The sequence below is a fragment of the Saccopteryx leptura genome, chromosome 9, assembly GCF_036850995.1.
Source record: "Saccopteryx leptura isolate mSacLep1 chromosome 9, mSacLep1_pri_phased_curated, whole genome shotgun sequence".
In the NCBI taxonomy this organism is placed as follows: Eukaryota; Metazoa; Chordata; class Mammalia; order Chiroptera; family Emballonuridae; genus Saccopteryx; species Saccopteryx leptura.
In genome coordinates this window covers 6,689,853-6,717,219 of record NC_089511.1, presented here as the reverse complement: position 1 = coordinate 6,717,219, position 27,367 = coordinate 6,689,853, and the positions used below count along the sequence as shown (strand labels likewise).

Below are 27,367 nucleotides of genomic sequence, written 5' to 3'. Positions count from 1 at the left end.
TTGTTTCCTATGGACTTTCTTACATGTTTTTTTGTCCCTTTGACACTGGACAGGAGGGTTCTGTCTCTGTCCCGGTACAATCAGGCTTGCAAGGTTGTGCCTGCAAACTAATAAAAATAAAAAGGGTGTTTAGTCACTAAGGGAGTTAGCCAGGGCTCACCATCATTCACAGATGCTCAGTGAGACTCATTAAAGTCATGGAAATAGTTAAAAGACCATATAATGGGTGCTAAAATGTGTACTTTATTAAATTGGTAAATATTTATTAATAATATAAGCATCTGCCCTTAAATTAAACATCTGATGAATTACCTTTCCTCCAAGCTATAAAACTGTTATTGCTGCTATAAAAAAGTGTAAAGGAGGCATTTTGACTATGAAATTTCATTTCATGGTCAATTGAATTTACTATATTGGAAAGAACTAAAGATGGAATCATAAAATAATTATGATATTCACAGACACTTAAAAGAACAATGCTTTCACGGACTGGCGTTGGAAGAGAGGACTCAATTTTTAATGTTGCTTTTGTAATGTATTGCTAATCACTAAAGCAGGCAAATTATTTCATTGATTTTTAAAAGTATAAGCACATTAGCTAAGTGCAGGCTGTTGCCATAGTATTCACATGCCTCCCCCCCTTGTATTTATCGGTACCTTTCTTAAAGTTTTGCTGAACCTGAATGATATTTATTTGGGCTTGAAACAAACCAATCTTGTTGAAAATTCTAGTAGGATTTCACCTTGAAGAAATGTCATGGGGTTTTAAATCACAAATGTTGGGGGGAAAAAAATAAATTGTACCAGGACAGAATTATGATGAATACAATGTGTCGTTGGCTTTGTTCTATGTGCTGCTTGACATGTTCACCTATAAACTTGAATTCAGAATCGCCTGAGGCATGGTTAAAAATAGGTTATGTCAAGGTTCTTCTCTGTCTCCCTCCGGGTCCCGAGTTGGCTGCCTACATCGTAATGCTTCGCGGCAGCTCCTCGGAGAGTTCCTGTAGGAAGGTCACCAGAAAAAAAATAAAATAAATAATACTTTGTACACCGTGCATTCGGCTTCTCCGTTCGCCTGGGTCGTTCCTACCCCGTGCAAGTAAGAAAGAAGTTTTGCCATCCGAATGAACATGGCTGCCGAGCTAAGGAGGGCCAGGGTGAATTAAGACGATCCTACAAGAGGAAAAGACGGCTTGTCTCTGTTGCAGGAAGCCTGGCTCTCCACAGAGCTTCCTCCGTTCTCCTTTAGAGAGACTGACAGCTTGTCACATTCCCGATGAGCTGCATTTTTTTGTTGGCAACAAGCACAACATGTTTATCTTCCTTAAATTTATGCTATTATATTTAAACACAGAGAGCGGGAGCAGAAAGGGAGGATTAAAATGAGTCAAATGAAACCGACTCGTGGATACAGAGAACAGACTGACAGCTGTCAGAGGGGCGGGGGTGGGGGGCTGGGTGCACAAGGTGAAGGGATTAAGCAAAAAACAAAGCCAAACAAAAACTCATAGACACAGACAGCAGTACGGTGATGACCAGAGGGCAGGGGGTGGGTGAGGGGGAAGAGGGGAGAAGGGGGATAAATGGTGACGGACGGAGACCTGACCTGGGGTGGTGAACACACAGTACAGTACAATACACAGATGATGTGTTATAGAATTGTACACCTGGAACCTGTATAATTTTATTAGCCAAGGGCACTCCAATAAATTCAATAAAAATAAAAAAATATATATATAAAGGCAAAACTTAAAAACAAAACAAAACACCAAGTCCAGTGATTAGCATTCATTCACATTTTCAAATATGCAAATAATGCTCTGGTATTCAAAAGTGTATGGTTGAAAAATTAAGTCGATGTATTTGTGACTTCAAAGGAGAACCTCGCTGAGCTTGTTGTGGCTGTACGTCTCTCAACGCCTTCTGTGGTTAGCAGGTGGAAAGTAACGCACCATTTTGGTTTAAAAATGCCTTCCCTCTCCGCCTTATTGTCAGTCCAGAGGATCATCTGGAAAAATTATTTTAATCTACAAAAGATTGCAATCTGAAAAATCTACAACAAGCAAGTCAAAGGGTTTTTTTTTTTAACACCTCTCTGTAATCTGCCCAGCCTGCTGAGTAGCACTGACATCGGCAGTACATCAATTTCAGAAAGTGGATTATTGTTACTAGACAGCTATTGTGACATATTGGGTCAGTCATAAATGAAAGATATTCATGCAAGCATGCAATACTTGTAATGAAGTCTCACTCTGACCTTCTGTATGATTGATTCTGTAATTTAGTTTTCTCAGGCAGTGCCTGAAATGAAATGAAATCATGTTGAACAAGTTTTGAATACCCACAGTGCACCAGGACAAGAAAAATCTACAGCCCTGGAGGCTTGAGAGAGAGCAGCTGAACGATTTATCTCTATGCTATTATAGCCTTTGCCAGCATTCAACATTTCTTTTTTTTTTTTTTTTTCCTTTCCTTATTTGGCTTAAGTACTTAATTCTGCAGGTAGCTGTAAATGGGAAAATAAAATGCTGCTCAGATTTAAAATGACAGGACAGGAGTATGTGCAGGGGACTGATAAAATATCTTGAATAGAACTGACCTTTCATGTAGCTGAAAGTTACTGGGGGATTCATCCTCATAATTACCATATAGATTATTTTTATTTCTTTCCCGCAATGAAACATTTCAGAGAGCAGTAGTGCTGATTGAATGAAAATTGAACTTGTTAACATTCTTTTCAGCTTAGCCTGTTGTACATAACAGAAGGTTAGCTTTGATGAATTTCAAAATTCTCTTTGATATCCAAGAAACAGACAGGAAAATAATTGTCTCTAGTCTGATATTTTGTAGGCCCCTCCCCAAAGAGACTGTATAAAACACAACGATAATTCACGTGCTTTTTCTTCACACTTTAGGGTTCGTGTTTAGAGGACTGGTGTTTTTCTGTTTGATATGGCTTTGGATTTAATTGTGATAAGCACATATTTAGAGAAAATGCCACACGGGTACTCTCGTAAAATCAAACATAGCATTAGAAAATTGAAAAAAGATGGAGGTATGGGAGGCGTATTTGAGTCTAGTCGTCTTTTGTAACTGTTAAGGAAAGAGAAAGAGAGAGACAAGTCCCATAGAAGATAGGCATGCAGAGAAGAAAACTACGGGCTTTTAAAATATTCATAAGACACTTAAGTCATAACCTAAACTGATGCCGTTTTTGACAGCCAGAAGAAAACAGGAGTATATAAAAATAAGATGTCTAAAGTTATTAGGCTTATGTTAGGAAATTTTTCTTTTTCATACGATTGTTTAATGTGGCTCTAATTTTGCAGTCAAAATTATTTTGTTCTTACAAAATGACTGGCATGCCATTTCTATACTTTTAAAAATCTTGCTTTAAGAAGAAATAGCAGACTTTCAATTAATACCTTGTTTTAGCAATGTTGCTTAATGTGCTACAGATAAAACAGTTATTTCATGGGTCATTAATGTGTTTAATGCGTGGAACATTCTATTAAAACAAGCCCTGATTATTGTTACGAACATGTTGGTTGCCATCTTCAATAGAGTCGGCAGAACTAAATTCCGGTAGGATGATTACTCAGCCATTGGAGGGACCCGCCATTTCTCATGCAAATTGAATGATTACTTCAGTCGTGTTTATTTTTGGTCAGGTTATGGTCAAAATATTTTCATGGTACACTAACAATAGAAACGGAGGCGTGGCTTGACATAAGCAGAACACTCCATTTTAAGTGGGCTGGGACCTGTCTGTCTGTTCAAAGGCCCAAATTTTAAAATTGAAAAACTGGATTCACTTTCAGCAAGTGCTTACTGTGCACCTACTAAGTGCTACATGTTACTTGTAACAGTGAGAGACTGATTATACTAGTTATAAAGTTGTTTTCTTGATGATCAGCGTCTCTGTCGTGTGCTGTAAAAAGTCACAGAGCCTGAAGACTGCTGTCAAGAGGTTTATCATCCAAAGTCACCCATTACTATATGTTGGCGGTGGGGTGCCCAAGATGCCCAGACCAGACCTGTCCACAAGGTAGAGCAGATAGATCACCTTGAAATAAACATTCTTTATTCTTGGCCTGTACATTCCTACGGATCCTGACCACTTGAGCGCTGTCGCTAAGGCGGAGCTAACTTTAAGGCCATCTATTAAAGGAGGAGTGTGCTCCCAACTTCTACGAAACCCAATGAGCTGTTTTGATGCGTGACACGTGGTTAGTTGCTTGATGTATAACACCCAAGGAAAAGTGTGAGTAGAAAGCTGTGCTGTGACTTATGTTCCCGGATCTTGTTTTTAGCATATACGATTTATAAGTATTTACTGTACCCTAGTATCACCAGTGTTTCCTAGTGGTTCAGGGACAGTTAAGGACACCAAGTCCCTCATTCAGATTCCCGGATGCAGCAGGGATGGTGGCTCAAACATGTCTTTGTCATTTTGATTTTCTGTTGAATTTATTGGAGTGCCATTGGTTCACAGGATCCTATGACAGTGGTTCATATAGACTTCGAATGTAGATTTCTGCGATAACGTGAACCGTCTATTGCATTGTGTGCCCACCACCCAGACTCAACTCTTCTTCCATCACCCTCTCCTTGGTCCCCTTTCCCACCCCCTCCCCCCACTTTCCCTCTGGGAACCACCGTCTTGTTGTCCGTGTCTATGAGTTTCTGTTCTCTATCCCGCCTGGGAGTGAAACCATACGGTTCTTAGCCTTTTTTCTGACCTCCTTCTTTCCCTTAGCATCAATGCTCTTTAGCCAGACCTTCCTTGGCTGGATGAGAGTGGCTCCCGTCCCTTTGCCCGTTTCCTGTTGGCCGCAGCGCTGCCTGCCCTCCGCCGCGCCTGCCTGGTTCGCCTCTGTCAGCCTCGGGCCTGGTACCCGGGGCTGGAGTACACGGGGCTCACAGTCAAGAGTTCATCTGTGGACCCTACGCAGGACTGAAAGGGCGACGCGAGGGTGTTTTATTTGTTACCGCGAGCATACCTTGACCGCCAAATACAACCAGAGAGGGGCGGGGGTTTCAAGTGTGAACAGCTGTGAAAAGGGAAGGCCTCTTTGCCATTTTAATTTGGGACCAAATAGAATCAGCATGGAGCCCTGACTTCTTGGTTAAAAACAAAGGAGGTGCAGGGTATTACAGAGTAAAATATCATTAAGTGTTTTACGATAAACTCTCGGAAATTTTATTTTGGTCAGAAGCTATTAATTAACTTTTGGGAAGATTGTTTTGAGCAAAACGTCCGTGTGTAGTTATGTTTGATTATAACCCTGAGAGTAGTTATTAAGGAAAAATGATCTATTTCGGTGCATATATTTTGATGAAGTTACACTTGGTGTTCTGTGGGTCTGTAATTATCACTGGCATGAGTGTGGCTTTGTTTCAAGGTTATTGGGGTTAGGAATACAGTACTTTTGCACACCTACTGATTGTTGTTAACATTGCTATTGGACAGAACTCAATAACTGAGCTTAAAATTACTGGCTTGAATTCCACATTTGTAGTTCTCTGGTATTTATTAATATAACGCAGTTATTTTTCTTTTACTGATAATTGCCTAATTACTTCATTTCTCAAAACTATTGATTTAAAAAAAAGCTAGCACAGTAAAAATGTAGTTAGTCATACTCTCTAATATGTTTGGGTTATTTGCTTCTTAATTAGATATTATCTTCTGTTATGAAAAACTCACATTGGATCATTATTTGCAAAAGTCAGGGGGACGTGCGTTAGACACATTTGTATGTTAGATTTTTCAAACATTTTTTTTTAATGACAAAATCCACCCAGATGGAAGTGAACAACATTATAATGAGTAAAAATAGAGAAGATACAATAATAATAGGTGATCTTTAAACATTTTAGAAATTAATTTGAAAGCTTCTATGTTGCATTTGCAGAAGAAACACCACCACCCTACAGCAGGATGGGTGATTAGGAACTAAGATAAGTGCCGGGGAGGCGGGGCTTGCTCACCCTCTGGGAGGACTGCACGGAGGTGCGGCCTGAAAGAATGGGTGGGTGAGAAAGACTTGATTCTATCCGGGGGCTGAATTTGCTTGGTTTAGGAAATAAGAGTAAACTGTATCCACCCAGTTTAACTGGATCTCATGTGCCCTGTGGAGGCGGTCCTGTAGCATAGTGACCCACACAATCTCTCTGTTCTCTTTCCTTCTTGGTTAAAAGTCAAGGAGGAAGTCTTGGTTTGGGGCTGGTAAGACCTCCACACCTCTTTTGTCCTGTTTCAAAAGAAAAAGCAGCAAAACTTCAGCCCAGAGCCTGGAACACAGGCAGGGAGGTCCCTGTGTTTACATGGCCTCTAACTATATTATTATTATTATTATTATTATTATTATTATTATTTCCGTGATATTTATTTGACCTTCCATTGATCACTGGTGACCTCATTTTTAAAATTTATTCTAGTGACCTCAAGTTTCCTTTTTTATTGTAACATGATTCAGATATTTTAACAGTCCACTCATATGACTGATACTCAATAACAGACCTGGTGTGGGGCAGTTGAAGAAAGTGAAGGCCCACTCCCAGAAGTATCCGTTCTTTGGCTTCCTGTTTAGCAACAACAGGGAGCAGACAGAGAGGCTCCTCTCTCAGGTGGAGAGAGAAGCCAGCCTCGGCGGCACACTCTCCACCCAGGCACCCACCGGCAAGGAGGGCCGCGTGGAACTGTACTTACAGGAGGCCGTGCGCTTCTTCCTAGACGTCCACGGCCTTGCCCGTCTGACGACCTCCCGGGACTGCCAACGTCGGTCCTTGGTTACCCCTCAAAACAGAGGTTGAGATGTGAGGCTATGCGTTTAGGTTTACACTGGCATTTGTATTATTTATGTAGAAATCAAATTGTCTCCCACTGGCTGAGAAGGGTGGCCCGGGAGTTCCGATCAGTCAGTGTTTATTGGAACGAAGAACCCCGCTAGGTAGATACCAGCCAGGCCTTTCAGGTTTCAGTGACCTCCTTCCACTCTGGATAAACCGCCGCTTCCTGGGCCGGGCGGCAGGACCTGCTCCCCTGTGGCGACTCCTTGCCTCCCCAGCTTTGTACTCCAGCTCGCTTTCCGGGGTCCCGGTGACACTGGCCTCCCCTTTACCTACCCGGATGCACTTCCTCACACCCGAGGCCTTCGTGCGTGTTCTTTGCTCTGCCTGGGATGCTCTTCCCTCTTTCCTGGTTTTGTTGGCATCTACTCTCCTTTCACACCTCAGCTCATTGGGTCACCTCCTCAGGGAGGCACCCTCCCCCCCATTTCCCTACGGGGCGTGATCGGGCCCGTGCCCACCCCTCCCATCCCATTGCACTTCACCCTTCACATTGCCTGCCCTGCTCCCCTCGGCCCTGGCCTCCTTCCGTTTCTCAAGCGCGCCAAGCTCTGTGCCCCCTCAGACTTTGCACCTGCTGTTCCCTCTGCCTGGAACACGCCCTCCTCCTCTCGTGGCGGCTCCTCCCCCTTTAGACAGCGGCTCAGCGCTCGTCTCAGAGGCCTTTGCTCCTGACCCAGTAAGTGTAGTTACCCTCCCACAAATATATGTGTTTTTGGAATAACCCTTTTTTTTTTTTCTGAATTTTTCTGAAGCCAGAAACGGGGAGAGACAATCAGACAGACTCCCGCATGCGCCCGACCGGGATCCACCCGGCACGCCCACCAGGGGGCGACGCTCTGCCCACCAGGGGGTGATGCTCTGCCCCTCCGGGGCGTCGCTCTGTTGCGACCAGAGCCACTCTAGCGCCTGGGGCAGAGGCCAAGGAGCCATCCCCAGCGCCCGGGCCATCTTTGCTCCAATGGAGCCTCGGCTGCAGGAGGGGAAGAGAGAGAGAGAGAGAGGAAGGAGAGGGGGAGGGGTGGAGAAGCAGATGGGCGCTTCTCCTGTGTGCCCTGGCCGGGAATCGAACCCGGGACTTCTGCACGCCAGGCTGATGCTCTACCATTGAGCCAACCGGCCAGGGCCCAGAATAACCTATTTATTTTCTTCAGAGTATTGATCACGATTTGAATCTTGCTTAGCCACGTTTCCCATTTATGCAGACGAGACATAGACTTTAGGCGCCTCCTTCCCCCGCCCCAGATGATTTCCATTGTATTTGTCTAGTCAAGTCAAATACAAGCCAGTGGGAATTTGCCCCCCGCCCCCCTGGAAGACATTTGCCAATGTCTGTACACCTTGTGGTTGTCACAACCTATCCAGACCAAAACGTCAATACTGTAGAGGTTGAGAAACTTATCTAATACCATCAGTTAGAGCAGTGGTCCCCAACCTTTTCTGGGCCACGGACCGGTTTAATGTCAGAAAATATTTTCACAGACCGGCCTTTAGGGTGGGACGGATAAATGTATCACGTGACCGAGACAAGCGTCAAGAGTGAGTCTTAGACGGATGTAACAGAGGGAATCTGGTCATTTAAAAAAAATAAAACATTGTTCAGACTTAAATATAAATAAAACGAGACTAATGCAAGTTATTTATTCTTTCTCTGCGGACCGGTACCGGTCCGTGGCCCGGGGGTTGGGGACCACTGAGTTAGAGGACGAGGGGTGGGGGGCCTGAGAAGAGAGAAGGAGGTTCTTCAAGTGAACGGACAATTGAGAACAGTGATGCACGTGAACCCTGATATAAAACGTGATTGTGAAAGGAGTTGAAAGGGCTACCAGCATCCGACCCTGATTTTTGGCTAGGATAGTGGCAGCTTCTTTTTTTTTTTTTTTGACAGAGACGGAGAGAATCAGAGAGAGAGGGATAGATAGGGACACACAGACAGGAAGGGAGAGAGATGAGAAGCATCAGTTCTTTGTAGCGGCACCTTAGTTATTCACTGATGGCTTTCTCATATGTACCTTGACCGGTGGGCTGCAGCAGACCAAGTGACCCCTTGCTCAAGCCAATGACCTTGGGCTCAAGCTGGCAACCTTGGGGTCTTGAACCTGGGTCCTTCACTCCCCAGTCCGACGCTCTATCCACTGCGCCACTGCCTGGTCAGGCATGGCAACCTCTTATAATTCACTAGTTGCTCTGCCTTTCAGCGATCATTGGCAATTTTTTCAACATTTAATTTTGATAACCGAGAGGCAATGATGTGCCAAAAGGCATTCCATTTTTTAGGGTCTATCCTGTGAATGAATAAGAAGTGTGTATCTGTGGTTCTATAGTTCCTTATTGTGTCATTACCAGCAGAAAAAACTGTGAGCTATCTTGAAGGAATACGTATGAATTACTCTTGCCTGTGTGTTGTCATAGTAAATGTAATCGTTTGTTCTGAATTAATGTTTAATCAGAGTGATGTTTAACAGAAGGACAAGGTAATGTGGAAAGATAGGAGCATTGATAAGTTGGGGTCTGTGGCCTGGCGCATAGTAGGTGCTCAATGAATGTCTTTAAACTGAGCTGACATCTTTCTCCTTTTACATGGAAAGCCCAAAGTATCAAAGGAAACATCTCTTAAAGGTTCCTTTTTTTTTTTTTTTTTCTCAAATGGAAAATGATGGACGCTGGTAAGGATTGCCAGCTTCTCCAAGGCTGTTGTTCGTAATGAGGGGCCTGAACGGAACTTGAATCTCTGAAGAGAGAGACACTGTCACCATGAAACCTTCTTGTACTGTAATCTTCACACATAGGATGCTTTATGAGACAACTGTGGACCATGCAACCCTTGCCAATTTTGAGGTGTCGATTATGCAGTTCAGAGGTTACTTGAAAATATTGTAGAGGCCCTCGGTGTACTGACCTCTGGGCAGTAAGGAAGGCAGAGCCGGCGTTGGTTGGTTGGTTGGTTGGTTTTTTTATTTGAAAACTCTGGAAGGCTCTAACTTTTGGCAAGGTGTCCCCCCCCACCACCACCACCAGTATTTTACAGGGCTGACTTTTGCTCTGTTTCCACTGTAGAAGAACCCTACTTTTTTCTTTTCTTTTTTTTTTTTTTTTTAGTGAAATGTTATAAGGAACCTCAATTTATAAAACAAATGAAAATGGAGTTAGAGCCTTACAGGGAGATTGTGGCCACGGAGCGCCCACAGACCCGTTCCTCCCAGTCCTCCCTCTCTTCGCCGTCCCCGGTGAGGCAGCACGACTCCTGGGAGCACAGTTTCCCACCCAGCATCCCTCGCCCGCTCCGTGGCCCGGAGAATAACTCTGATCTACCAGTGGGTCTAATCACATCGGATTCGGGAGGCTTCTTAGAGGACTGGCTTGGAAAATGCTTGTTAGGCTCAGCGCGAGCCCTGGCACAGGGTACCGTCCAGTAAACGCTCCTTTCCTAGTACAGTGAACCCTGACTGTTTGTCCACAGCAGCTCTGCAAGCAGCCAGGTCCACACTAAGGGTGTAAATGGCAGGTGAATTTCAGGAAGTGCTGGGGAAGCCCAGAAGGCTTCCTTCCTGACCTCCTGTTGGACTGCGAGATCCATCTGAGGTGCTCTGGATGCGGGACATGTCAATCAAGGATCTGTACCTGCTGGTTTTCATGGGCATTCGGGTCAAGAGAGCAAAAGAACTTCTCCGTCAATGAGAAAGCCGTGTAAATCGTATTTTCGTCATTGATGGCCAGACTAATTTATTATGGAACAGTCTATTAAAATACTTAATATAAGTATACTCCAGAATTTGTTTGTAGATATTTTAAACCATTTCGGTCTAAAGAAATCTGAAGGGACTTTCGGAAAGCATCGTAAAAGTGAACCTGAGAGTAAAATGCAGGCTTAGATAGCTCCGTTCCCAGTCGTGAGGGCTGGGGTAGAGGTGGCATGAGCAGGCACAGGTGGGACGATGTGGAAGAGGGGCAGACCGCTCACAGTTTTAAAGAGAACAGCTAAATGTGTGGTGGAATGCTAATAAAAAGTGAGGGCAAACATAACTTGTGTTGCGAGGCCGCAGAGGGGGTGCGGGCCAATGGAATGTATTTTAAGAACAGCGGAAGAGAATATTGCCAGTGAGACAAGGAAAAGTAGGATTGTTCTGATACGGGTGACGTGTTTGTTTCTCCAGGATGCCACAGGATGCTTAACAACTCAGAAGTTATGAAGACAAGGGAACACGTATCTTTTTACTATTCAATTCCAGCCATTAGTGACAGACTGCTCTAACTACTTGTAGATCTTCCTTTTAGATTTTCTGAACTTAAGTGTTTCAGTTTGTTTATTTCGTTTTGTGTTTTTGTAAATGGGAAAAGTTAAGATATTCCCCTCCTTACTTCTCCTGTCCTACTCCTTATAATCTGACCATTGTTAAGAGTTTGGATCTGGCCTGACCTGTGGTGGCGCAGTGGATAAAGCATCGACCTGGAAATGCTGAGGTCGCCGGTTCGAAACCCTGGGCTTGCCTGGTCAAGGCACATATGGGAGTTGATGCTTCCAGCTCCTCCCCCCCTTCTCTTTCTCTCTCTCTCTCTCTCCTCTCTCTCTCTGTCTATCTCTCCCTCTCCTCTCTAAAAGAAAGTGAATAAATAAAAAAATAAAAAAAATAAAAAAATAAAAAAGAGTTTGGATCTATACTTTTTTTTTTCCCCCTTTCTTAACAAAAAGGGACTGTACTCAATAATTATTTTACAACTTGCTTTTTCATGTACTATCTCTGAGATATCACTCTGGATGAATGGTTCTCAACTAAGCAATTTTGATGCACCCTGTGTGTTTAGGGGGGGGGGTGGCACTATCTGGAGATATTTTTGATGGTCATGACTGATAGGGAGAGGGAGGAAGGGTGCTAGTGACACCAGAAAGGTTAGAGGCCACAGTTGCTCTCAACATCCAACTATGCAACGGACCGTCCCCACAACAGAGCCTTACCTGCTCTAATATGTTAGAGTCAAGTTTGGGAGTCCCTGTTCCGGGTCAAGGCATATCAATCTAGTTAATTATTTTTTAAAAACTTCATAATATTTTGTGGTATGGTAGATCATAATTTCTAGTTTCCTATGGATAGCTATGGCTTCTTACTTAGTGGCATTTATATGCTTAATACGACAAAAATCCAGTGTTCCCATTTATTTATTTACAATTCATCTGTTTCTTTTAAAGAGCAAAAATCAGCCTTATCAGAAAGACTCAAAGGAGGAACAGCTAAGAATACACAGGCTTGTGTATAAAATTAGATTCTGGGTCACTGTGAGTCCAGAGAATTTGGTTTCAGTAAAATCACAGACTCACATTAAATGACAAGTCTTAAAGTAAGTCATTTGTAAAGCCTGGCTTCATTTTTTGATTCTTTGGAATTAAGAAGAAGAAGAAGAAGAAGCAGCAGCAGCTCTGCAGCCTCTCATGTGACCGCCCAAAACAGAAGGCTGATGTCGGAGTGACTGCACCCCCTCTTTATACATTTGTACATTAAAAACCCATTTGCATATTAAACCACGGTGGGTGGGTGGATCCAAAGGAAACAACATAGGTTTAAGATGAAAAAATAAGGGGGGGGGGGAATATCCAACCCTGAAGATGTTGAATGACTTGCAGATGCCATGGACAGTGTAATTCAGCGTGGGAGTGACCCTCTGGTTGACCACAGAGGGTTTGGAGGACAGGGGCCCTGAAGCACACGGATGTTTGCTGTGCGCTTGTCAGCCCCTGCCCTGTGTGTGTAGAGGCATTCCCGGGAGGACGAGGCGGAGAGCGCGTGCTCTTCGCAGAGCTGGGTCGAAAGCAACGGGACCTTCAGAACTCTGTGTGTGAGAAGGATGGCAGGCCAGCCGGTGAGCCTGGAGGGGCAGAGCTCCGCCTCTCCCTGTCCTTGTCCTTGTCACCAGTATCCTCATAGAGAAGCAGGAGTTGGAAGTGTATCTTTCCTTTGATAAGAGTCTTTTTTAAGTTGCTTTTTTTTTTTTTTTTAAGTCATTCAGTGACCCTTCTACATACAGTGAAATAGACGAGTTTGGGTAATTTGGGCTTTGGCTTTTAACCTTTCCACTTTTTGGTGTGAGTCCTTAGAGTTAATAAATTCATAGAGACTATCATCCTGGGGTAGCTCAGAGCTATGAAAATTGCAACAGGTAACATCTGTCTAAGGAACTGCAGAATAATTGTACATTCATTGATATTTTCTACTGAGGTATATTTGACATGGATCACTATATTAATAGTTCCCGGTGTACAACAGAATGATTCAGTATTTGTATATGTTATGAAATGATCACCACGATGAGTCTAGTTAGCAACCATCACCATATATAGTTACAAAAAAATTTCTTTCCTGTGATGGGGATGTTTAAGATCTACTCTCTGAGCCACCTTCAAATACGCAGTGCAGTATCATTACCCATTACCTGGAGTCACCATGTTGTCCATTACATCCCAAGGCCTGACTTAATGTGTAACTGGAAGTTGGCACCTCTTGGCCGCCTTCACCCGTGTTGGCCCAGCCTCTACTCCCCGTAAGTCCGCTGACATTTGGGAAAACTGAAAGACTTTCCTCTGTTGCCTTTTTAGGACCAGAGCCACACACAAGTGTCCCAGTACCGCCAGGATCCATCCTTGATCATGAGGTCCATCGTCCACATGACCGACGCCACTCGCTCTGGGATCCTGCCTCCCGCCCAGCTCACCACCATCAACCAGTCTCAGCTCAGTGCCCAGCTGGGCTTGAATCTGGGAGGGGCCAGTGTGCCCCACACGTCCCCTTCGCCTCCAGCGAGCAAATCGGCGACACCCTCCCCTTCCAGCTCCATCAACGAGGAGGATGGTGACGAATCCAGCCGGGTAAGTGCACTGATGGGCGCAGAACCACCCAGAGAATTCGCGGTCATCCCGCATGTCTTCGGGCTCCAGGTGACGCTGGTAGATTTAATTTTCTGCATCTGCTCACGGGAAGGCTTGCAGTAAGCTTGGATTCTAAACATACTCCAGCTCTGTCGTCCACGCGGGTGCGTGTCTTCCGGTTTAGTTGGCGGAACGGCGGCCTCGTACCTCAGTGGTGTTTATCATTTATTAAGTTCCAGTTGTCTTACATCTTTGCTTTTGTCCTGAGAAACATGTATTATTTAAATACCCTTAGTTTGAAATAAAAACTGAGTTGCAGGCGTGAGTTTTCTGAATGCCTAGAAAAGTGTTCTGTTTCATTCAAGTTTCCGAGTCTAGGTCCACAATAGCTCCTTCCTTGTGCGTTGTACCCCTACTGTGTGCTTGGCATACTGTTGCTTTGTTCTGGTGATGCGAAGAGTTATAAGAGAGTTATGTCCCATGGGACACCCCCACGGGGGATGATGGGCCACGCTGAAAGTAGACTGCCGTTGTGATTAGCGGTTAGCGGTATAATTGACGTAGCTGGTGTCCTGACGCCGCAATCCTTCCCGCTTGGGAGAGCGATCGGAGGAAGACTTTATTGGAATCAGGTCTGAGAGGACACATAAAAGTTTGTGAGGCAGAAGAGCGAGGCCAGCATTCTGGTGGACGGAGTAATGGAAATACCATTGAGTTTACGGGCATCACGAACAGTTTGATAGGGGGAGGAGAGAGAGGAGCTGGAGACGGAAATGGCTGAAACGTGGTGGCCCTCCTCCTGTTGGTAGTTGAGAGCTGATTAATTATTTGCGTAGTGGGACGGCAAAAACAAATCTATGCTCTAGAACGACAACTCGGGCTATATACAGAATGCACTACAGAGGGAGGGACCTGAGAACACAGAACCAATCAGAAGACGGTTTTTATGAAGTGTCCCATTTTCGGAAAGGTAGGAACAGGCGGGAGTTGCCAGATTAGTGAGCACTGAAAAGGGAGAATCATCAAGGGCTGGTGGTCCACTAGAATTGGAAGGAAGTAGAAGATCAATGAGGTTTTAGTTTGAGAGCCAACATGAATATCAGTAAATGGAAGGGTCACCCCAGAAAGCGAGGCAAGCTAGTTTTTTTCCCCCTGGGGAAGGTAAGACTTGGGCATGTGATGGGTTGAATTGGAGACGCTCCTGTTTGAGTCTAGAACTCAGTCATTGGAGGTGGAACTATAGACTTGGGACTATGGGCACAGAACCATGAAGACGCAGAAATAGTCAGAATTTCTCAGAAAGTCCAAGGGGCCAGTCAAAGCCAGAATCTAGAGCAGCATTTATTTTTAAGTAGCAAAAGGAGGGAGGGAAGAGAGAGAAGACAGAGAGGATGAAGAGGAGGGTGAGTAGAGTCATGTTGTAGGGGTTTCTGGAAGGATGGGTCTGGTCAATGGCGTCCTCTGAGCACCTGCTTGGACATAGGACAGGCACGTTCACTCGCAGTCTGTGCTCACATGAGCAACTGCAAGTGAGGTGATGTCAGAACTAGTCACTCAAGAAACTCAGGGGTGTCCAGGCACAGCCAAGGTATAGACGGTCATTACACCGTCCCATTGGACAACCTTCATTTCCCTCATGCGCCAGTCAGACGTTGTCTTGTTTCCAGAGAAATTCCTCCGCCATGCCTAAGCTGACTCCATTTTAAGCAAGGGTCTAGGTTTTATGTAAAGACGTGGAATCCAGTTTATCTTTTAAGCAACTTAGCTGAGAAAGGAGGATTAACTTGATCGCTGATTATGTCTCTTTGGGGTAAAGCTGTTTCTTCACCTCTCCCAACCCTGTTGAGTCAACCTCAAAAAAGTTTCTTCAAGGAGAATTAATTCCAAGCTTTTATTTAAAACTGTGAGACTCTTCCTTTCTGGTCTGTTCTTTAAAAGGTAATGACAGAAGGGCAAGTCAAGGCAATCCAAGAAAGATGCCCAAAGTCATCAACATTTGAACGTCGTTTTACAGAGAATGAAATTGAACTCCTCTTATTTGGAAAAAGCTGCCCTGGAAATTACTTTCATCTTGTCATTGGCAGAGTATTATTGTTGGCACAAGCAGTGCTACATTCTTTTCCAGGAAGAGAATATAGATCCTTGACTGAATTAGAAAAAAAAAAATCTGTGTGTGTGTGTGTGTACTTTTTTTCTATTTTTCCAAGCAAGAGGAGGGGAGATAGAGAGACTCCTACATATGCCCCAACCAGGATCTACCTGGCAACTCCTGTCTGGGGCTGATGCTTTGCCCATCTGGGGCCATGTTAGCAACCAAGCTATTTTTAGCACCTGAGGTAGAGGCTCCATGGAACCATCCTCAGTGCCCGGGGCCCATGCACTTGAACCAATTTAGCTGTGACTGCAGGAGGAAAAGAGAGAGAGAAAGGGGAGGGAAGGGGTTGAGAAACAGATGGTTGCTTTTCCTGTATGCTCTGACTAGGAATCAAACCTGGGACATCAACACGCTGGGTGGATGCTCTACCACTGAGCTAGCCACCCAATTTGGCTTCAGTTGAAGCTCTGTCTAAAAGTCATCTGTCTTTTTTGAAAATTTAGATTCATTAGCTAGAGTTAAACAAGTCTCACTTACTCTGCTGAGAATTTAGGGAAAAAAGGATTATGAGGTTTTATGAAACTTTATTGAACTAAATTATGTGAGTTACCAAAGATGACATTTGGAAGGAGAGGTGAAATATGACTTAACACCATCTGACCTACGGAAAGTACTTGTATAAGGTGTGGATGTTGTTACCACTCAGATAGCACGAACAGGAAGTTTACCTAGAGGTAGACTAGCGAGGTCCCAACATCTTGAGGGCTCCGTGCTCTCCAAGACGTACCACTTACCTCTTTCCTCCCCAAGAATTTCAGTGATTGGCTTGAGTTCCAGGTGACCCTCATTCAGAAAAAAAAAAAGTGATTCTCTTGAAAAATCTGAATTAGAATTTAAGACATAAGGTCATTCAAAGCCAATCTGTTTGTAGCTTGACTCGGTCTCTCTCTTGATTCTACCCAAGGTTGGCTTTTCAGACAGGTTCTGTCAAGTGAGTCAGCGTTCTTGATGAAGTTATCTGCAAAATTACCTTCAGGAGAGTCGTATTAAAATCGACAGGGATGGAACAAGGTTGATAAATCATTTGTGCCCACTTCTCTGATAAGTAAATGCTCTTTGAAATGGGGTGGGGGTAGCAGGCGAATCAGTGGTTTCTGTGGTCAGAGGGCTGTACCCCTGTCATTTCAAGCCCCGAGTGCGCATGTGTGTGAACGTCTGTGTGGCAGGATTATTCTGGGCAGGCCTAGTTCCCGCATATAAGAACAATCTCCTTGGTCTTCTGTTTTAAGCCTTGGTGAGCTTACTTAAGATCAACGATTGCTCTGTGGCAGGTTTTTAATTCCGCGAAGAGTACCCATTTCCGAAACTTTTATCTCCAGTTAAAGGAGTTTGGGCATTTTTACATTTCTTATTGTCCTGTTCTTTAGAAAGTTACTGTTTTAGAAAGCAACGATGATCTTACCTTTAGTGTGCAAGGTTAGGGATTGTGGCGAATTTCCATTTGAGTTTTTTTGGAGACCCCTTAGCCAAGTACCATTCTGGGTAAAATAATAAAAACACACCTCGAGAAATCAATTCAGACCCTGTTATCATTGTACCTATGGCGTGTGGCTAGGGCAAAGGACCTCACTGAAAAAAATCTGATTGTGATCAACATCCTGAATGTTATTTAGGTTTACTTTCTGACGGCTCTGAAAATGTTTTGCTTATGTATACACGGGCAGCCTCGCGTCTCTGTGGTGCGGGGTGCTCTGTTTTTCACAACTCATCATTGCTATTTAGAGCATATGTCGGAAATCTGAAGATACTGCTGGATCTCATTAATCAGTGAGATCTTGTCTGTCCAGGGAACTGGAAGCAAACCCACCCCTCCCGCATGTGGGGTGGTGATCCCTCTGTGGATGACCGCCCCCCCCAGGGGCGGGCCGGGCTGGAGTAGGTCTGGTGGCCTTCTCTGCACACCCCTGCCCGGCGGTGACTTGTCCTCATGCTTTGCAGGCCATTGGAGAGAAGAGAGCCGCTCCGGATTCCGGCAAGAAGCCCAAGACTCCGAAGAAAAAGAAAAAGAAAGACCCCAACGAGCCCCAGAAGCCAGTGTCGGCCTACGCCCTGTTTTTCAGGGACACACAGGCCGCAATTAAAGGTCAAAACCCCAACGCCACCTTTGGGGAAGTCTCCAAAATCGTCGCGTCGATGTGGGACAGCCTTGGCGAGGAGCAGAAGCAGGTGAGGGGAAGCTCTGTGGGGGCCGCCATACTCAAAAGGGGCCCCTCCCTTCTGTCCTTGCTGAGCAAACACCTTCACCGAACGTGATCCTTCCCACAACATCTGGCCCCTTTCTAAGCTGTGGAATCATCATCACCATCATCATCATCATCATCATCATCATAAACCCACAAATATACGAGCCCAAACCACGCTCCAGTTTTACGGAGCTCTGAGTGCCCAGAAGGGTGCGTGTTCTGAACCCATTCAGGGGAGCACTGGGGGAGATCCAGGCTGCACCCCGCAAGCATGAACTTTGGTGATAATCTCTTCGTTTTGAATAATGTGGCATATCCCCCCCCCCCCCTTGTTCATAAAGGGCCCTACGGAGTGCAGGGACCCACCCGCCTGCCTTCTCTTCGGTCATCTTCCTGAACTCTGTGCCCTATCCTGTTGGGTTCCCAAACCTGGAGGCCGCCTTCGCACGTCTCATTATTTTCCCCAGGCATTTGAAATTTCATTCCAGGTTCATTGGAAGCTCGGTGGTGTGAGAGGTATTGAGAGATTAGCCATGTTGGTGGGGGACACTTCCTTAGGGCCTGTTCCCTGCTCCTTGCCCATGGGGCTCCTTCCCGCGGGGCGGAAAAGAATGGCTTCCCCGGGGCCAGTCCCCCGCCTTGCTCCGTGCGTGAATCTTGAGTGACCATTAGCAGAAGCTCACCTAGAGCCTCCGCACAACCGAACCCTAATAGTCAGAACATAGAATCATTATTTCGGGATTGGAGCCTGGAAACCCTTGGTGTTGTTTTTTCTTCTTCTTCTTGTTTTCTTTACAAACCACAAAATCGTGTTTACCAGCTGGTTTTGTTGGGATGGTGCGAGTGCAGGATACGCCCGTGTGTTTGCAGGGATCCGAGTTGCTGTGTGTAGCTGAGTTTCATTCCCAAACGTGTAATCCTAAGGGTCCAGCTGACTGCTGCCCCTGCCTGAAACTCTGGAGGACAGCAGCAGCCGTGCCTCGGCCTGATCTAACACTGGCCGTCAGATCGTTTTTAGAAGCCCAAATCGTGTGTAGTGGACTGGGGAGTGTTTATGTAACTCATGGCTCTCACGGTTGGAAATCTCCCATCTTTTACTATACTATTTTCTCTGAAAAAAAAAAAAAAGAAAAAAATACCCAAGGACCAAAGACCTCCCTCTTTTCTGTCTTCACCCACTCTACCTGTTATTGGTGTTTTCGTTCCCTGATTTGCTGCCGGGTAGAAATGTGTGGGAGGGAAAGAAGACGTTGATGGAGAAGTTGGGTACTTTCTATCATTTCAACCACTGGCTGCGAGTTGTATCCCTCTTGCTACCTTCTTCGCATGCACGAGGCCTTCAAATTCTGGAAGAAGCTATGCTACAACCTGAAATCTTTCTCTCATTTGCCACAGTAACCATTCCAATTGTGTGCTTCCAGGGCGGTTGGCTGGGTTTTGTTTTGTGTGTGTGTGTGTGTGTGTGTCTGTGTCTATGTGTCTGTGTGTCTGTTTACATTGATCAAAGCCACAAAGACCAACTTTTTTTATGTGAGTTACATTGTGACCTAAATCGCCGCGCGGTGTTCTATGGTTCAGAATGGGCGGCGCTGATGGTGCTGTTTTCACAGGTGTATAAAAGGAAAACGGAGGCTGCCAAGAAGGAGTACCTGAAGGCCCTGGCCGCGTACCGGGCCAGCCTCGTGTCTAAGGTGAGCTTGCGCCGGGCGGCCCATCTCTGCGAGCCACACACAAGGTTGGAACAGCCCGGGAGCACGGGACACATAAGTGCCTCTCCCCTCAGACGCCATTGCCCCCAACGGCCTCTTGCACCACTCATCCATGTGTTTGTTCATTTCCATTCCGGATTTCCTGTCATGGTGGCACAAAGTATATGATAAGTGGAAGCTGCCACATCCACATTGCTTCCAAAGGGTTCACTGGTCTCCCGGTCCGTGGGTGGAAGCCATTGAGACAAATTCTAAGTAGCCTGTTATTCTTTCTCTCCTTCGTCAGACTGAGAGCTGTGTTTCTGTCCTCCGTTTAAACTGGGAGGCATCGTGGGGCATCATGTCAGACATTCAACGGTGGTCACATTACTGCAATCGGGGGAGGTTCCATTTCCGACCCAGCTGTTCCACATCTTATAAATAAATAAACCACATGATGATTTAAAATAAAATCATGCTCCCTGTACTAGGGAGGAAAAAAAAGATGTGTATATGTATTATACACAGAGTATACAATGGACCCTGGTTGTACATATTATAACACACACCGATATCCCCAAGCAAATGTCACTCTAGATTATGGTTACCTTGATCCAAGAGGAGCCCGAGCTGTGACATTACATGATTTGAACACTGAATTAACTTCGTCTTTAGCTTCCCTAGAACTAAGGCTTCGGGGAGGACGCAGGGAGCGAGGGGTTTTCATCTTGATGGCATCCTCCGGCGAGCAGAGCTTCCCGTTTCATTGTCCCCGTTTGTACCTCCAGTCCCACAGAGGGCCTCAGGGCGTGGCGGCAGGGCCATTTGAAAGGGTTTGTGTCACTTTTCTCCGAGTCCTTTCTTCTTCCTGTTAAGATCTCCCATGGGCGGTTGCTCAGAATAAGATCAAGAGAGGGCCTCTCTTCTTTGACAGCGGCCGTTCAACTTCCTTAGGAAGAGAAAACAGTCTTCAGCTCAATAGCAAAACCTGTTTCTGAGGCTCCGGAAGGCACACACACACACGGGAAGATGACGATACCAGTTCTGGCCTCACATTGGCCCTGGACAGAAAACAACTGAATGTGGGCTCTTGGTACTCAAGCACAGAGGTGTAGCTGGTGGCTGGTTAGACAGAGGGAAGTGAGAGGAGTGACCTCGTGCCTGCACGGCTTCAATGGGTTATTTATTCATTCGTTTTCCCAGAAGCAGAGAGGTGATCTTGGTACGTTAGAGCAGGGGTCCCCAAACTACGGCCCGCGGGCCACATGTGGCCCCCTGAGGCCATTTATCCGGCCCCCGCCGCACTTCTGGAAGGGGCACCTCTTTCATTGTTGGTCAGTGAGAGGAGCATAGGTCCCATTGAAATACTGGTCAGTTTGTTGATTTAAATTTACTTGTTCTTTATTTTAAATATTGTATTTGTTCCCGCTTTTATTTTTTAATTTAAAATAAGATATGTGCAGTGTGCATAGGGATTTGTTCATAGTTTTTTTTATAGTCTGGCCCTCCAATGGTCTGAGGGACAGTGAACTGGCCCCCTGTGTAAAAAGTTTGGGGACCCCTGCGTTAGAGCATCTGTAATTGACCAAACGGGGATGTCAGCCAACAGCCAGTCACTCAAAAGCACTAAAGAAATAGCAACCAGGATCGGGCTCGTCAACTCTGTGACTGGCTTGGAAGAAGGGGAAAGTGAAAAGTTACACATGGGATGCCAGGCATGGGATTCAGAAGTCTTTTTGGAGGGAAGTCAGTGACTCCAAAAAGTCAATGGGATGGGATGCGAGAAGAATAAATCTAAAATGGTGTTTTTGTTTGTATTTTCCTCAGGGCAGTGCCTTGAGGCTTCCTAAATTTATACCGAGACACCCGGCAGGCAGCTAAAATAATCCTTGAAGTATAAGTTCAGAATAATTTCAACCTGAACCACACATGGGAGATCAGCTTATCACTGGCTTTGCAGCTGTTTGTTATGCAGCCGTACTAGAGCAAAAGGTGACTGCTACACCTCTTTAAGAGCAACGGTGCTTCAGCACTGAAGTCTGCGCTAATCTGTCCACCAGATATTGACTCTAGGGTACAGACTGCCTGAGTCCAGATCGACCTCTACAACCTAACAACTCTGGGGCTCTGGGCAAGTTCATTCATCCACTTGCCCCTCAGTTTCCTCATCTCTAAAACGGGGTTGTATGGTATTGACCTTGCATAGAGGTTGTTGTAAGAATTGAATGAACACCTATGGGGCGAGGCATTTCGAGCAGTGCCTGGCCCGCGGAAAGCACTTAGCCAATGCTAACAAGTTTTATTAGCCACCACTGCTACCAGAAAAACATCCAAGCCCTGTATTTGCCTGATTGTTGTGTAACAGGGCTCTCTGGACGAGAAGAACAACGTCACTGAACTCCTTAGAGGCGCTACACCAAAGTATTAATACTTTACAATGTTAGAAATGGTTCAGTTGACCAACTTTTTTCAGAGGTTTCCAGAATTGACCAGAGCAGTCAGAGATGAGGGAAGAATGCTCTAAACTCATGGGACTGAATAACTTGTTACAAACCCATTGAACGCTCAGAATGGAGAGAAACTATTACGTTTTGTACTAAAAACACAGAATGACCTCCTCCAAAAAAAATTACACTTTATTTTTTATTAATGCAGTAGTGTTTGAAACAATTCCTCTTAAAGGCTATTTTTTTTTCTTATTCTTCCCCAAAATGGGGGGGGGGGACTAGAGAGGAGGCGTAAAATGGAAGCACTGTGGGGGTATCCAGCTGACACCCACTCTCTTGGAACAATTTTGAATGTTCTAGAATTTTATTTCTTGGATTTATAAAATCTACTCTTAGAAGGAACCTGAGAAGTGACCTTCTAGGTATAGATAGATCTTCAGAATGAGTCCTGGGCTGGTCCCGCGGAGGAGGAGGTAGGGCCCATATTTTAAGGACAGCGTGGAGGTGTGGAATCGAGGGGGCGGACCCGATTCATCCACACGCGTGGCTCTGGGCTGGCTCTTGAGTGCGCTCACTGGGCCACGTGTCTGCCTCATGCACATAGCAGCGCTCGGTTCTGAGAGACAGTGTGTGTGGACGGGTGCAGGGCCTCCTGAGACCTCACTTTCCTACACATTCTGTTGAGCAGAACAAAGGCACAAGGCCAGCCCCAGGCAGGAGGTGGGGAATTTGATTTTATCTCTGGGACAAGCTAAAATGTCACATGACAAAGGGCTTGGGTATGGGGAAGGCGTGAAACATGGCAGCCACACTGGAAAACACCCACCTATGTTGACTCCGTGTGTGTTTTACTGTTTTGGACTTCTCCTCCCCCAAATGCAGGCGGCCGCTGAGTCGGCAGAAGCCCAGACCATCCGCTCCGTCCAGCAGACCCTGGCGTCGACCAACCTGACGTCCTCCCTCCTCCTCAACCCCCCGCTGCCTCAGCATGGGGCCATGCCGGCCGCACCCCAGACTCTGCAACAGCCGCTCCCTCGGTCCATCGCCCCCAAGCCCCTGACCATGAGACTGCCCATGAACCAGATTGTCACCTCGGTCACCATCGCGGCCAACATGCCGTCGAACATTGGGGCCCCGCTGATCAGCTCCCTGGGCACCACCCTGGTGGGCTCGGCGCCCTCCACCCAGGTGAGCCCTTCCATGCAGACGCAGCAGCAGCAGCAGATGCAGCAGCAGCAGCAGCAGACCCAGCAGCAGCAGCAGCTGCAGCAGATGCAGCAGCAGCAGCTGCAGCAGCACCAGATGCATCAGCAGATCCAGCAGCAGATGCAGCAGCAGCATTTCCAGCACCACATGCAGCAGCACCTGCAGCAGCAGCTCAGCCAGCAGCAGCTGCAGCAGCAGCTGCAGCAGCAGCTCCAGCTGCAGCAGCTCCAGCACATGCAGCACCCGTCCCAGCCTTCGCCGCGGCAGCACTCGCCCGTGGCCTCTCAGATGACGTCCCCCGTCCCCGCCATCGGGAGCCCCCAGCCGGCCTCCCAGCAGCACCAGTCGCAAATACAGCCCCAGACACAGACTCAGGTGTTACCGCAGGTCAGTATTTTCTGAAGACGCCCGCGGCGGACGGACGGGCCCGCGGAGGCACGCGGCGGGGCAGCCCCGTCTGTGGCTGAGACTCACTCGTAAGTCGGCGTCGGTTCTGCAGAAACCTGTAACAGATCACATGGTCCTCTCAAGTGTCTATTAGATAGGCAATAAGAACTACAGTGTAGCTGAGCGTCCTCCTCTAGCTGACTCTAAACCACTTTGTTTTTAAACAAGAAAAGCTGTGCTCTTTTATGTGATGCCTTTTTTTATTTATTCAGGCTTTACCTACAATATGTGAATCAAACCGTTTCACGAATCCTGGGACACCCTGAGGACTATAAACTGGCCTCTCTGAGTCACAGAACACGGCCTTATTCCTCCAGACGTGAATAAGCCACACTTCCAGGCTGTGGGGACTCCCGACACCCTAACAGTTAAAAGCACAGTTGTAACTACCTGATATATGAAGATTCCAGTTTCATACAAGCCATTTGTATGACATGAATAGTTGATGGCATTTTTTTTGTCATGAAAAAAAAAATAATAATAATGTAAATCACAGACTTTTGCCAAAGGTCTTATTATTTTTTTCTCCTAAATGTCTCCAGAAAAAAAAAAAACGCAAAAAAAAAAAAAAAAAAAGCAAGTGAATTGATTTAATTATGGACTCATTTCCACTTGTTATCCATGAATTCTCCAAATCAAATCACCGTCTATGTCGTAACAATCTCTATGACCACTGTTAGCCCATAGTATTCATCCCAATTAGAGGAAAAGAATGTGAATATTATATTCTGTGTTTTGAGTGACAAGTTTCGAATAATAAAAACACTGTATTTTTAAAAGGGAAATGAACTTAAATGAGAAGATGAGAGCAGTTATTACAAAAGTTAAGATTTAAAAACAAAAGCAAGAGTTTTTATTATGACATAATAGTGGTAGAATGTTTAAAAAAGGCGCACCCCATCTGAATAATCAATGTAAATATTTTCTTTCCAAGTTGTAAGTTTTCATATCATGTGTTGTAAAGTTTTTCATAAACGAGGCTTTAAGCGTAAACACTGGTGACACGAGCCATTCATTGCTACATTGCTTATTGTGTTTTTATGCTGTTTTATACTTTTTTATGAGTTACGATAGCAGCAATTAAGTTGTTTGTATTTTGCTTAACTAAAAACAAAAATGCTTTTATCTTGCTATAGAATAAACACATTTCAGTAAAAACTGTGGACTGTATTTTGATGCAACAACCAGGAAACTGCTCACTTTTCAAATAAAAAGATATGCCACATTTCACTTCTTGGTTCCTTGAGTACCTACCTGTCCGATGAGGGGACTACGCCACGTACCAGCTTGTACTTGAGCCCGACACTGTCTGCCATTTACAGCCGGAAATAGGGAACTCATATAGTTAAGAATTTGGATGGCACGGCCCTTCAAACCAGAGCCGTTAGAAAAAAAAAACAAAAACAAAAAAAAACACTGGAAATATTTTGGTGATGATGTTTTTTGGTGAAGGAGCAAGTGGAAGGTCAGTACAGAGGAAAAAGCCACCGTCCTTCTAGGAGGAGCCAGAGCTCGCTGGCGTGGGTGGTGGCATTGCCTTTACAACCGATGGCGAATGCTAATGCTTAAGCCAAAATAATGATTTCCCTCGGCCGTGCCTTCCCCCCTTCTGCTTCCTCTTTGCTGGCTCCTCTTTGAGAACAGTGTGACCACTCTCCCCAGTTGTCTTGCGTGATTAATTACAGCATCTGTCGTGTCAGAAGCTATAATGAAGAGGTCTTGATAAAAATTGCAAATTACCACTGGCAACAGTCTTAAACTGCTTATGATAAAATGAAAATTAAAAACAGCAAGTGTCAACCCTGACCAGAATCCTAATCTGGGGAAAAAAAAAAAAAAAGCACGAGGGTGTGTGTAGCAGTGTCCATAGTTACCGTGAGCAAGGTGTTCAAAAATCATGGATACGGACACCTCCAAGTTGTGGGATTTCAAAGAATATTTACTGTCTGTGGTGGGCTTATGAATAATGAATTCAGCTTTCAATATTTCATCGCCTTCTTGTGCTCTGTATTATGTACAAATATTGAACAGCAAGAGGTCCTAATTATAAATTTATAGATTTCTTGCCATAGAAAAATTTATGTCTAAATGGAAGCTTTTCATAAGATGCATTAGTTGGGCAGGTATCCGTTTTCAAATAGTCTTCTTCAGATGATGCCTTATCGCATTGACAAGAGGGCGATTGTCCTCCAGAATGAAGTCGTCTGTGTGCTGCAGACCCATCAGAAGCCCGGCCGATGGTGAACGATTTTCTGTGAATTGAAACTTAACATTACGTAACAATCAGAGCCGTTTTTTATATTCTGTTGTGAAACCTTTAGACAAATGCCTTCAAAATTAATTGCTAAACTACATGTGACAGTAATTGTGTATTATTAGTTCTGTAATTGTCATTTTGAAAACCCATGAAGTATTGCTTGGAAGAAAAAAAAAATGTCACTAGTGATAAGACTTAATTGCCAGTGAGGTCTGTTTCTCAACTGTGCGCAGTTAGAAGCAGGTGTTGTACCATCTATTAAATGATTTTATAACTCTGGGGTTTGATCCCATTTGATTAAATACAGGCTAAGCCGCTGATGGTCCATTTCAAGGAAAAAGAGTGCAATTCCTACAATTTCAAAAAACAACAACAACAAACCATAGGGCAAAACTAGATACGTAACTGTCAGAAGGCTTGGATCAGGAAGAGAATTTTCCCCAAACCTGGGACCAAATGATGTTTCTCAGGATCCGCTAGAATATTGTGAGCTGAGCTGTGTTTCAGGTTTGCACGTGGGACTCCGGTGCCTTTTCCGAAGGCACAGGAAGTGCTTGGTGTACTTGTTTTTTGCAGGTCAGACATAAACCAGGGTGAGGAAGAGGAGGCATGAGAAACGTGGGATCTGGTTAGTGGGGTGCCTTTCCCCTTAACTGGCCTCCCGTCATTAACAAGGCTCCGCCCCCCACCCACTCCACCCCCCTCCGCTTCAAATCACACACCTTTTCTTTTCTGTCCCCCCCCCCCCCCGCCCCGCCCCGCTCCGCCGTGCGCATGTTATTTTATTATTACTCTGGCTAAAACACGTTCTCTTTCTGGCCTTGCCCTGTATGCTGTGGGAGGAAGGCACAGACGGGGTTCTCATTTTTAGCTGACACGGGGTCATTAGTTCCCGACTCCAGGAACAAAAGCTTAAACGCCTTCGTGGGGCATCGTTTCTGCGATGCCTTCCCACCTGACGGACATCTGAAGGCTTTTCTAGACAAACGGCCTCCTCTCTGGGGTGTAAGGAAGGCCGTCGTCCACCGCTGCGTTCAGCAGGCTCCGGCCGTCTGAAGGGACCCTTCTCCCTTTCTCCCTTCCTGGAGCATTTTTCAGCACTGGACTTCAATCTAACCTTTCCCTCTCCACACCTCCCCCCCACCACCACCACCACCACACACCCCCTTTGTTTGGCTTTTGTTTTGCAACAGCTGTTATTATCGTTTTTTGGTCAGCTGTGATTGCTGGAGGCAAAATAGGACCAGATGGTGTTTTGCTATGCATGAAT

At 45.4% G+C, this 27,367-nt stretch overlaps 1 protein-coding gene across 4 annotated transcripts in view; it reads left to right on the top strand.

Annotated features, from left to right (window-relative positions):
• Positions 1 to 25,056, top strand: part of TOX3 (TOX high mobility group box family member 3) — a 107,558-nt gene extending 82,502 nt beyond the window's left edge. For 2 of the 4 annotated variants that reach the window (XM_066349483.1, XM_066349482.1), the window contains exons 4-8: positions 13,445 to 13,714; positions 17,808 to 18,035; positions 19,663 to 19,743; positions 23,070 to 23,780; positions 24,053 to 25,056. In XM_066349483.1, coding sequence (XP_066205580.1) covers positions 13,445 to 13,714; positions 17,808 to 18,035; positions 19,663 to 19,743; positions 23,070 to 23,780; positions 24,053 to 24,106 — 1,344 coding nt within the window. In that variant the 3' untranslated portion in view covers positions 24,107 to 25,056. Of the gene's footprint in view, positions 1 to 13,444; positions 13,715 to 17,807; positions 18,036 to 19,662; positions 19,744 to 23,069 lie in introns of all 4 variants that reach the window. The other 2 variants (XM_066349486.1, XM_066349485.1) reach the window with 1 other exon arrangement.
• The last annotated feature ends 2,311 nt before the right edge of the window (positions 25,057 to 27,367 follow it).